Source organism: Peromyscus maniculatus, chromosome 12 (genome assembly GCF_049852395.1).
Source record: "Peromyscus maniculatus bairdii isolate BWxNUB_F1_BW_parent chromosome 12, HU_Pman_BW_mat_3.1, whole genome shotgun sequence".
Classification (NCBI taxonomy): Eukaryota; Metazoa; Chordata; class Mammalia; order Rodentia; family Cricetidae; genus Peromyscus; species Peromyscus maniculatus.
Window position 1 is genome coordinate 12,519,710 of NC_134863.1, and position 12,271 is coordinate 12,531,980.

Sequence of the window (12,271 nt, forward strand, 5' to 3'; positions counted from 1 at the left end):
CCATATCCTTCTGGGACAGCCTAGAGCCACAGTGACCAGTCACACTGTAACCAGTCACTGGCCTGTTCACCGGGGCCATGTGGGGCAGCTGTGGAGCAGGAAGGATGGTGGCCGGGGCAGGTTTGAGGGGCACTTACGGAGTGATGATGCGGGAATGGGCCGAAATGGTGATGAGGGTACAGACTGGAGAAGTATCCGGAGTGGGTCTGCATATTAATGAGACGTTCAGTGAGTCAGGTGTCCGTTTCCAGGCGGCGCATGTGCTCTGTAACCAACACCACCGTCCCATCCACAAACTTGTGCCTTTGTGTCTCTAATCCCTGAACCCTTGACAAGGTGTCACCTGGCTGCATCAGGCCCCGGGCCGGCCGCAGCTTCTAAGATGAGCCTTGCTCTCTAGGCATTCAGCCCAGTCCCACTGCTCAGACCCGCCTTTCAGTGAGGACAGGGCTCGTGGCTCCTGTTCCATGGGGGAACGACAAGTTGTGCATTACAAGCACAGAGAATCCTGGGGACAAAAGCCAAGAGTTATTCAGAACAAGCAAATGTGATCTTGGGAGGACGGAGCAGTTAGCTGCATCAGAGATTCCCAGAGGAACAGAAGCTCAGTGTGGAGAAACTGAGAGTGTCAGTAAGAGAGAGGGAGCAGACAGACAAAGACATCGTGTGCAGATGTGGAGAGGAGAATCAGGAGGGCAGATGTGGACTCACGACGCAGAGCTGGCTATGAAAAAATCACAGTTGAAGCAGTAGCTACTTTTTAATTGAATACCTGCAGTATAGCAGGGACAATGATATTCTACATCTATTTATAAGTTCTTAACCCGCATAGTGATAACATACCCGAGTTCATAGTCTTCTGGGTAGGACACTTACTAAGTGAGCAAAGCTGTGTTAATTATGTTTTACATAAGGTCATGTAAACAGTGCTATCACTGTTACCCCCAGCAAGACGGTGGCAGGTGCGGAGCACCAAGGCACGCAGCCCTGCCCGACAGAGGGCCATGTGGGTGAAGCTTGGAGCCCGAGGACAGCTGAGGCCCCGAACACATTTCAGGGTGATGTGTGTGTCTTCCACCGTCTGCATCTCCAGCTAGACTCAGCTCCAGATTAAGATCCACCTGTGATTTCTTACCAACAAAACCAACTGTTCTTTTGAGCTCGGAAAGAAAAGATGAGTGCTTCCCAGGTTCTAGGGAAGGGCCACAGCTGTGGGCAGCATCAGGGCTCTTGCTCTGGTTGAACTGAAGAGACTGCAGTGATGTCTCTGCCCACAAGAGGGCATCACCAGACTGGGATCCCAGGAAAGCCTCGCGTTTTGAAGGTGGGCCAAGAGGAAGCTGCATCTTTTTGAAAACTCTCTGGGAAGCACAGGGACTCCAGGTCCTTTATCTGTGCAGGCTCCTGTTCTGGGGTGCGGCTAGTAGGCACAGGGGAGATGATTCCTGTAGCTTTTTCGCTCAAGGCTCTAAACCAAGGGAGATAGGGCCTCTGCCTGCCTCTGGCCAGAAGCATTATTCCTTCAGTTCTCATAGCAAAAGTGATTCCTGTAAATTGTGATTCTAACACCAATGCAAGGCCAAGAACAGATCTAGAGCACAGCTTGTATTCCAAGTCCTCAGGGTCCTAACATGAACACGGCCCAAATCAGAACCATCCTGGGACAACGAAGAGATTTTTAAATAAGCTATAAAAGGGTGATGAGGACAGACTCCTTTTATCCATAAGTCAGAGCCACAGGATTGCTAGAAGGACAGAATTCTTTCTCAGCAACCAGGAAGTCATTTCTAGCTGAGACTCGGACCTAATCGAGTGTGAATCTCTAGCTCTTTTACAAAGTGGACCATTTTTTCAAAGCTTTCTGAGTCCACCCACAGACTCAAATGCCTATATCAGATTGTGTTTGACCATCCACTCACTCACTCACAAGCTTTTGAGCACCCATGTGGGAGACCTTATTTTAGGAGACAGGGACACAAAGGACTTATGGTCTATGTGGGAGACAAATGCAGAAAAGAACTTCAGAGAAGTCTTCAGACATTGACCACAAAGACGGAATGAACGAGCAGCCCCTCCGGCTGGGCCTGGAGACTCCAAGCCCAAGATCACACATGGCCCTCGGCAAGAAGTATGTGGAGCAGCGGGGTTCCTAGGTCAGGCCAGGATAGGTTGGCCTCTTTGAAATTTAGACAGAAGGCTAGCATGGCAAATACAAAGGCATTTGGAAGGGCATAAGGAGAAGGCAGGGGGTTGAGATCATGCCTTGTAGACCTGGTCCAGATGTGGACTGACCTCAAGAACATCTGTGAGCCAAAGAGTGTGGACTGTTTCAAGTACGAATGAGTATTTATCTACAATGAAGTCGGTGTCTGTGTCCTTTCTCTTCCCATCTCCCCTTGCTAAGGTGGCGGTGACGGTATCCAATAGAAAGTGATAAATTGTTTCCTCTGGTGATATATATATATATATTGGTTTCTTGAGACAGGGTTTCTCTGTGTAACTGCGCTATTTCTGGATCTCACTCTGTAGACCAGGCTGGCCTCAAACTCACAGAGATCCGCCTGGCTCTGCCTCCCGAGTGCTGGGATTAAAGGTGTGTGCCACCACTGCCGGGCATATTCTTTTTTTTTAAATGGTTTTATCAAGACAGGATTTCTCTTTGTAGCCCTGGCTGACCTGAAACTCACTCTGTAGACCAGGCTGGCCTCGAACTCACAGAAATTCATCTGCCTCTGCCTCCCAAGTGTGGGAATTAAAGGCGTGTGCCACCACTGCGTGGCTCGCTCTAATTTTCTTAATAAGAGTTGCAGACTTTCACTTTTCCATTTTCTACTGGCTTATGTATTTGATGGTGACAGTTCCCTGTATTCCGGGCTAGCCTCAAACTCCCTGTGTAGCCGAGGATGAACCTCTGCTTTGCTGCCTCACCCCTCTGTGCTCTGGTGACACGTGACTCCACACACCTGGCTCCTGCGGTGCCCAGCACCCAGGCCTGGGCCTCACACCTGGCTCCTGCAGGCACCAGGCCCTGGGCTTCTTTGCCTTTCACAAGTACTTACCAATTGGGCCCAGTCTCCTGCTAGGGACTTTTGTTAAATCTACAGGTGATAAGGGTTTCCTGCTCATTGTGGCTGTCTCCTGCATTCTCTGGGATCTTGCTTTCTTTCAGAACTTGATCACTGTGTCTGTTGACTGGCCTCGCTGCCCTCCCCCCCCTCTCAATTTTATTTTATGTGCATTAGTGTAAGGGTGTCAGATCCCCTGGAACTGGAGTTACAGACGGTTGTGAGCTGCCGTGAGGGTGCTGGGGATTGAACCTAGGTCCTTTGGAAGAGCAGCCAGTGCTCTTAACCACTGAGCTACCTCTCCTACCCCACCCCACCCCACCCCCAACACTGATTCTTTATACATGCCCAATGAGATTTCATTGTACTTTCATGTATTTAAGTTAACTCGAGAGGATATATTAATGAGACCATGGGGAGGTTTGTTGATAATGTTCTCCCGAGGCTCTACCTGACCTCACTGAAGAGTGGTTAAGAGCTCAGGCCGCACCAGTCCCGTTGGCAGGGGCGTGGGTGAGCCAGCCCCGGAGTTGTGAGCATGGGAGAGCCGCCCCCCTTGCCATCTGCCACGAGGCATCATGGGCGGGAGAGAGATTTATATATATATACACATACACTATTAGGAATCAAGAAGCAAATGACCACAAGGTCAGATATTAAAAAATGGAAACAATCTGTTATGCACAGCCTCATGGCGTTGTTGTTTCTAAAATAGAGACAAAATGGATTCTCCCCTCACGCTGGAGAGCAAACCCAGGGCCCTGCATGTGACAGGCAAGCATCCCTCCACCGACTCTCAACCCAACAACTGAAATGGACACTTCATAGAAATTACAAACTAACCAAAAAGGCCAAAAACTTTGAAAAGAAATGGAAAAAAAGTCATCTTTTTCTAAACAAAAGTTGCCAGATCAAGATGTTTCATGAGTAGAATTTATCCTATCTAAAAGCAACAACAACAACAAAACTCAGTATATTTTCTTTCATTTTGTCAAATAGTAAAAGCCGCCAGCTTTCCAGTCCATTCTTTGTGGGAAAAAAACCACAAAAACACAAGCCAGCTTTCTGCTGAAACCGCCAGACAGTATAAAAGTGTAGTGACTCCCGTGTAGACACAGTTGAACGGAATGGGATGAGGTGCAGGAATTCGATGAGGTAGGCTGGGGGACAGCTGGAACTGGGCAAGGTGGTGCATTCACCCTTGCGGGGGTGGGGTGGGACAGGAGATCAGCGGCTCGAAGCCACAGTTAGTGAGACCAGCTTGGGCTACCTGAGACCCTGTCTCAAAGAATCACAAGCAAAACAAAGGCAGAGCTGGATTTCCAGTTGACTGATAAAACAGCAGATAACTCAATAAATTACTTTGGGAAACTGGCTCTTCACTTGGAAAAATAATAAAGTTAGATCAAGATAAATCCCCTGTAAAATAGTTATGAACAACCCCCAGCAAAACCAGCAACTAAAAATTAGTGTAAGGAAAACATTTTTACAGTCTTGAATGAAGAGGCTTTTTCCTTAGCATGGCATTAAAGGCCACGCGCCCCCCCCCAAAAAAAAAATCACATATTCAGTTTTTATTTATTTGTTTCATTTTCTTGAGACAGGGTCTACCTACGTAGCCCAGACTGCCTGAAACCTCTGGAATCCTACCCCCTCAGGCTCTCAGGTGCTACGATTAGAGGCAGGAGCCACCATTCAAGGATTAAGAAAACATTATCTTTATGCTTAAAAATCCAGCACCAATTTGGTCTAAGAGAATGCTGTGACGGTTAAATTGCATACATCATTTCCTACTGTAATTCCAGTTATCAGGGGCTTTAGCTTTCAGACAGACTCTAAGGCTCCTTATTCAGCCCGTCCCAGGAAGTGAGCCGTCTTCGGTGGCTTCTAACGGCACTTACTCGGAGATTACGTCTCACAGCAAAGGTAAAGGATGTGAACTCCCCATCCGCCGCCCCCGTGTGTGTCTGCCACGACCCCTCCATTACACAGCCCAGTGGTGGCTCCTTCCTTTCCTTTAAGGGAAATTGGACAGAACCGAAGAGATGGTATGCGGTGACTCCCAACACCTCAGAAAAGCTTCTGCCGGATGGAAGGTGCTGGGCCTGGTGCCAGCTCGTGCCGGTTTTGAGTGAACGCAAGGGGGCCCCTCCCCAGGAGCCACTAGCCACGCCCACTACACCAGGGAGCAGAACAGAACTGGCTCACCCACCTGATTCTCCCCACTGAGACAGTTTATACACAAAACAAGCCATGTGTTTAGAGAAGAAAAAGCGGGGGAGGGCAGCTGTCCCGTGTCTGGTGTCCGGTGTCTTCAGGCCCCACTTGGTCATGTACTAATCCTGAATGATGATTGTGAATGAGGGCAACAAGCGGGAAACATACCATTCACGTTTCTTCTGAGAGTTATGAGTCAAACCACACTGACTGATAACCTACTAAATATCAGGCAGTGTGCTGTTTAGACTCAGACACTGGGGCCTTTTCCTTTTAAAACTTCCTTTCAATAAAGTATGTCTGAATTATGGACAAAGGTGGGAATGTGTATCTACTCAAGAATAATCCAGGTGTCATCTGTATTAAACAAGGGACACTCATGAATGTTGTCTGAAACAGCCACGGGGTTTCTCTGTGTAGTTCTGGCTGTCCCGGAACTTGCTCTGTAGACCAGGCTGGCCTTGAACTGCCTCTCTGCCTGCCGAGGGCTGGGATTAAAGGTGTGCACCACCACTGCCAGACCAACAACTTTTATTTTTATAAAACGGACCTCGAGTGAAAGCATCGGGAAGCGAGCGGCTCTTGTTCTCTGTGGCAGGACACTTACCATGTTTGAGAGCACACGTTCAGAGCTTGGATCGGTGTCAATCTCCCACTGGAAAAGCTTTCACTCGAATAATAATCACCCACGGAGACAGAATGCAAATAACCACTTTTGCCCTTACTCAACATGGCCGAGTAGCTGAGCTGCCTGGAGGAGCCCAGCCTGGGGGAGCCTCAGGACACCGAGCTACTTACAGCGAAGGGGTGGTAGGGGGCACTGGGGGGGACCCCACGGGGCCCTGCTGGTGGAGGAAGCACGGACAGTCCTGTTGAAAAGATGCCAAGTGCACTGAGGTTCAACCCTGGGATTAGATTGGCTTGTTGCTGGGGACAGAAACGAAGAAAAAAGATGAGGGAGAGAAGCCCAGAGAGGCCAGGCCGGCCGTGGCCACTCCCCACCTCCTGTCTGCACAGCACCAGTGTTTCCCTGTCTGTCCCGCCCCGGTACCTGGACTTCCTCACCTTGTACTGGGCGTGGACAACAAACCTCACCCTCTCAACCTAACTCTGACATTCCCTCAAAGCTTCCCCGTCCCCCTTGGGTGTAGCTACGCATCTGACTGTGGTCAGCCACGCCTTCACCAGCTGCTTTCCTGCTGAGCCCCGGCTGCTACCCACCATTCCTGCTCCCTCCACACCCTGCGCCCTTTCACCTCTGGACTCCGGTGCCCTATCATTGGTCCTTCCTGCTCCCCTGTCCAGGTGTCTCCCCGACCCCCTCCCAGTTGACATGGCCTTTTCTAGGCTCTCCTAACACTCCTATTCCCTCAAAGATACAAGACAGAATCACGGGCTCAGTGGCTCACTTCTGCCTCACTTCCCGGGGTCAGTGGCCATGTTATTTAGAGCTGTATTCAATATCTGACACACAGTACTCCATATTAACATTTGCTGGATGAGAACAAACACCAGTGTTTTCTAACCACCCAAGGACGGGTCAGAACCTTCAAGATCTCCTTCCTTATTTCACATTTCTACCTAGCATCCTCACCAGGGCTGGAGGCAGAGAAATGCAGTCCCTGTGCTGGCCTGTGCCCAGCCTGCCTCAATCCTTCTCTGTGGGTCAAGTCACTCTAGAAAAATGTCCCTTTTTGTAAAAATGGAGAACAGCAAGCCTGGATCCTTCACCATCACCTCACGCTGTATGTTAAGAGCTGGTGATTGTGTGATTTCTCTCACAGAGAGAGCATGGACTTGGCACAGGTGTCTAAGGGACATGTGCTGAAATGGTGATGTGTAGGGCACCTACACCCCTTCTGAGCACATCCAGGTGTTCACGGACAGAGATGTTTAGCAAAGACAGAGTCCCCAGGAGAATGAGACGGCCAGAAGAAAATGCCACCACGCTGCTCACTCAGGATGCTCTGCCTCTGCCCATCCTGGCCCACAATTACTGTGTGGTAGGCAGTCATGGGGGGGGGGGTTCCAGAGGTGGGGGATGGGATGCTGACCCGGGGAAGAACCGTGCAGCGTTGCTGAGGGAGGCGGGGCGGCAACACAGATCGCCGCCAGGTCAGTGTTTACTCCTCTGTGAGATGTGAGTGTGGGGCATGGGAAGAAGAGGAAGGGTCCAATGGAGCCTAGAGGTCAGTGAGGTTGATAACTGTGGGGGCTGAACTGTGGCCCATGACGGCTGGTCAGAGGACCCTTTCCAGTCTCAGAAGATGATAGTGAAAAATGAAAGATTTCACTCTTCTGAGATGAGCCTGGACTTTGCTGACGGGGAAACAATTTTAAACAATTAATAAGGCGAGAATTAAGGAACAGGAAGAATGTGCTAGAGAGCGCTCAAGTGGGTGACAGCATTTACTAGGCCAACTACAAGCGCCAACCAGCAAGCAAGAGATGCCAATCAGGAGTTAGCCCCTGCCTTCCTCCCACCAGCCACTCAGAAATGCCTGCTTCAGATAGACTTTCCCCCCAAACAGCCCAGACTAGACATGGTCTCTCTACCCTATGACGCCATCTGTTTTAACCCTGAATAATTAACTCCAGGCCTTACCTATGCTACACACATATTACCACAGAGGTAAACCTCCAGCCCAGTCTTTTAAATATATAAAGGAGATAGGGTTTCACTATGCACCCCCAGCTGGCTTAGAACTCATTATGTAGACCACGCTGGCCTCGAACTTACAGACATCTACCTGCCTCTGTCTCTCCAGTTCTGAGATTAAAGGTGTGTGTCACCAGGCCTGGCTAAAGTATATACTTGGGATTTTAAAGAAAGAGAGGACACAATATTACACAAAGTTTAGAAAACAGGGGAACCCACTTTCCTGGACCCGTAATTTTTATTCTCATATCACAGCATCCAGCCCTGTTGACCCACATTACTGTGTGTGTGTGTGTGTGTGTGTGTTTGTGTGTGTGTGTGTGTAGCCCAGCTTTGAAACCTTCCTGTTCCAATATATGTGATCATGAGCATCACCCCACTTTGCGGTCTGGAAGGTAAGATTTTACTGGCTCATGCTCATCTGTGTTTACCAGATTAAAGACATCTTTAATCCTAGGAAGTCGGACGCTCTTCCCATCTGCCCTAAGGCACCTCCTCCTCAGCTGAAGGACAGCTATCCTTACAGAGCTCGGGTCCTGCCTTAGCTGTCGGAAAGCCAAGCGAAGGAAGGGCTGGGCACTTACATTAACGGCCAGCATATCGTTTTCGAAGGCCTCTCGCAGCTTCTTCATGATCTCTATCTCAGCATTGGCGCATGCATCAATGGCGCCCTTCACCGTGATGGTTCTCTCAGGGTTATAGATGCTCAAATCCTGCAAGCTGGCCAATGAGGAAAAGATGGGAAGAATAAAATTCCAGACCACAAACACATCCTGGTAAAGACTTGATTTTTTTTTCCTAACACTGTAGCATAGAATCCTGCTATCTAGTCGCAAGTCTTACTAGTGATTAGTACTATGAACCTTGGCTTCACGAATGCTAGAAAATGTTGTGGAATAATCTTTTTGTACACTGTGAAGATATGTTATTCTGATTTGTTTACTAAAAAGCTGAATGGCCAATAGTTAGGCAATATTTTCAGGCACATAGGATGCTGGGAAGAAGAGAGGAGTCACCAGCCAGACAGAGAAGAAGTAGAAAAAGTAAAAAAACATAGATTAAAAGATATGGGTTAGGACTGGAGAAATGGCTCCGAAGTTAAGAGCACTGGCTGTTCTTCCAGAGGTCCTGAGTTCAATTCCCAGCAACCACATGGTGGCTCACAGCCATCTGTTATGAGATGTGGTGCCCTCTTCTGGCCTGAGTTACACATGCAGACAGAACACTGTATACTTAATAAATAATTTTTTTTTTTTAAAAAAGATATGGGTTAATTTAAGTTATAAAAACTAGTTAGAAACAAGCCTAAGCTATCGGTCAAGCTTTCATAATTAATAAGTTTCTGTGAGGTTATTTGGGAGCTGGCTGGTGGGACAGAAAATTCTGACTACAGGAAAGCCTTCTACCTCTGAGCTATGTCCCTAGCCCCAAGTCTTACTTTGTATTTTGAGAAAGGTCTCACTAAAGCTCTCCTTGAGTTCACTGTGCGGCCAAGGCCAGCCTTGGACTTTTGCTTCAGCTGCCTCTTCTCCCAAGAGCCTGGATTACAAGCTTGTGCCGCAGAACTGACCGGATTTTTTTTTTATCTTAACAATTTCATGGTGCTGGGGATGGAGCCCAGGGCCCCCCTCTTGCTGGTCAGTGCTCTGGTGGGCTATAGAGCCAACCCTATGGACCTGCTTCCTGCTGCTCAGAGTATGGCACGGCTGAGCATTTCCACTCTGGAGAAAAGTAGAGGCTAGGAAGACTCAATCAGTCGCTCCTGAACATAAGTAGTCTGAAGGGGGAGCTTACGATGAGATGGTGATCTTGGTCCCTGTGTCATGTTCAATTTTCTTCAAATTTCTGCCTTCTTTGCCAATCAGTCTTCCAACCAAGCCATTGTGGGCCAAGATTTTCAGAGGCACCTCCTCAGCTCTAAAAAAGAGAAAGTAGATTCACCACTTAGAACAGACGCTGCGTTGTCTCTGGGCGTCGTTATCTTCACTTCTTACAAATGGAAACCCATTTTTTAAGGTTCTTTCCCACTCTTAGCTAATAAATCCTGACTGAAATGAGCCACACAGTGGTAACTCTACTTCCAGTTTCTACTCACTAGTAGCCAGGTGGCAGTGAGTGCGTCCAGATGCAGGCCAGTGGGAACTACACTAAAAAATAGAATCCCATAGAATCTAGCAATCCCACTTCTGGGTATGTATCAAAAAGGAATCAAAACCATGACTATTTGCAAACCGACATTCACAGCAATATCATCAAGAAGCAGTCAAGGCACAGCAGTATAATCCAGATTGGGGGGTGGACATTTTATGTGCTACAGTGTGGAAGAACTTGAGGGCTGAGATAAACCAGTCACAGGAAGACAGATCCATGTGACCCACTCATAGCAAGTATTAAAGGCAGCGGTTCTCAACCTTCCTAATGCTGCGGACCTTTAATGCAGTTCCTCATGTTGTGGTGACCCCCAACCACCATTATATTCTTTTTTTTTTTTTTTTTTTTTTTTTTTGGTTTTTCGAGACAGGGTTTCTCTGTGTAGTTGTATGAGTGTTTTGCCTGCATTACAGAAGAGGGCATCAGACCTCATTACAGACGGTTGTGAGCTGCCATGTGGTTGCTGGGAATTGAACTCATGACCTCTGGAAGAGCAGTCAGTGCTCTTAACCGCTGAGCCATCTCTCTAGCCCCCCATAAAATTATTTTTGTTGCTACCCTATAACTAATTTTGCTATTGTCATGAATATCTGGTTATAGAGGACACCTGACATGTGACTGTGAAACGGGTGTTTGACCCCAGGAGGCTGTGACCGACAGGTTGAGAACCATTGGTCTAAGTAACCCAATTGGTGAGAACAGCGAGACGAGACTAGAAAGTCAGAAGCTGTTGAATGGGCCAAGGGAGGTTCAGGTTTGTAACCTGAGAAAATTCTGGACATGTATTTTATAACAGTGTGAATGAATACATTGTTATGTGTATTTTACCACAATTCTTCCAAACATTTAAAAAGGCACACAACGTGACAGCCTTCCTTTCAAGTTTGGGATATCTTCCTGTGGTGATACAAGGTCTGAGATACTGTAAGGAAAGCAAAGCAAACATCCCAGATCATTGAGTCCAAGGTTCCAGCGACCTCGGAGCTTTTCTAACTTAGGGCTCTGTGTTATTTGACAATACGTTTCTCACTACTTACGCCACTTGTATTTTCTACTAATTGAGAGCGGAAGTGTCTGAGAGGCACATCATTGCAAGGCACCCAAATCAACAATATGGTAGAGGCTGTCCCAGGATGCACCCCTCAGAGGGCAGAGGAGCCTGTCTGCCTTGCTCTCTGCGCATCCCCAGTGCATACAGCCACATCCAGCACACTTGGCAAATTAAAGGAAGCTTAGTGTCTTATTGTGTATCATGTGCCTTGTCCTCGCCCCCTCTGGTCCTGTCCTCCCGGGACCCTCGAGTCACTCCCTGCGTCCCCGAGTCTTGGATGAGTCTCGTGTGCAGGCTGATTTCTCACCGCCATGATTACTCCTGCTCATAGCTGTAGCTTCTACACGAAGCTCAGTGCTCGGCCCAGGGCAGCTGCTCAGAAAAACTCAGACATTCAAACTCTATCGTGGTTCTGTCCGACATCTTAAAATCCCCATCTGCACACCCATCTTGTGGCCATTTTATAAGTGGCGTAAAACTAATCAAAAGAACCAAGGGGGGTGTTATTTGTAAAAGCCTCAATAATTTAGATCAAAGAAGGGTTCCCTCAAATTAAAGCCATGACATTTAGGGGGCTTCAAACAGTTGCAAGTAAAGTAAATACCTGATAACTGTCAGGTGAGATGGGAGAACAGATCTGTAACGTTGATCTTTTTAGAACACTTTAGTCTTGGTTCCGCACATCACATCTGCTATTATTTGCCAAATGAGTTTGATATTCAACGTTTCTCTATAAAGCTGCCACCACTGCCCACAGATTTTGAAGACTGACAGTCTTTTTTAAAACTACAGATAAATTTAAGTAAAACCTAAGCTGCTGGGTACACTTGTGAAGGACTTTTCTTTTTCTTTTTCTTTTTTTTTTTGAAACAGAGTTTCTCAGTGTGGCCCTGGTTGTCCTAGAACTCTCTGTAGACTAGAACGGCCTTGAACTCAGAGACACCTGCCCTGCCTCTGGAGTGCTGGGGTCAAAGGTGTGCATCACCACCACCCAGCTATTTTTCTTAATTATATGAAGTGGGAAGATCCACCTTTAACCCTTTAATCCACCTTTAATCTGGGCCACAACTTCTGCCAGCAGCCTGTAGAAAGGACTGGAAGAAGGAAGCTCCTGCTTTTGCTGGCCAG

General features: G+C 47.9%; 1 protein-coding gene across 3 annotated transcripts in view; it reads right to left on the reverse strand.

The window, feature by feature from the left end:
• The window catches only part of LOC143268222 (insulin-like growth factor 2 mRNA-binding protein 2), a 78,840-nt gene that overhangs the window by 12,800 nt on the left and 53,769 nt on the right, over positions 1–12,271 (reverse strand). For 2 of the 3 annotated variants that reach the window (XM_076549363.1, XM_076549364.1), the window contains exons 7-9: positions 9,736–9,858; positions 8,526–8,661; positions 138–206 (exon numbers count right to left, since the gene is read on the reverse strand). In XM_076549363.1, the coding sequence (XP_076405478.1) occupies positions 138–206; positions 8,526–8,661; positions 9,736–9,858 (328 nt within the window). Of the gene's footprint in view, positions 1–137; positions 207–6,080; positions 6,210–8,525; positions 8,662–9,735; positions 9,859–12,271 lie in introns of all 3 variants that reach the window. The other variant, XM_076549362.1, reaches the window with a different exon arrangement.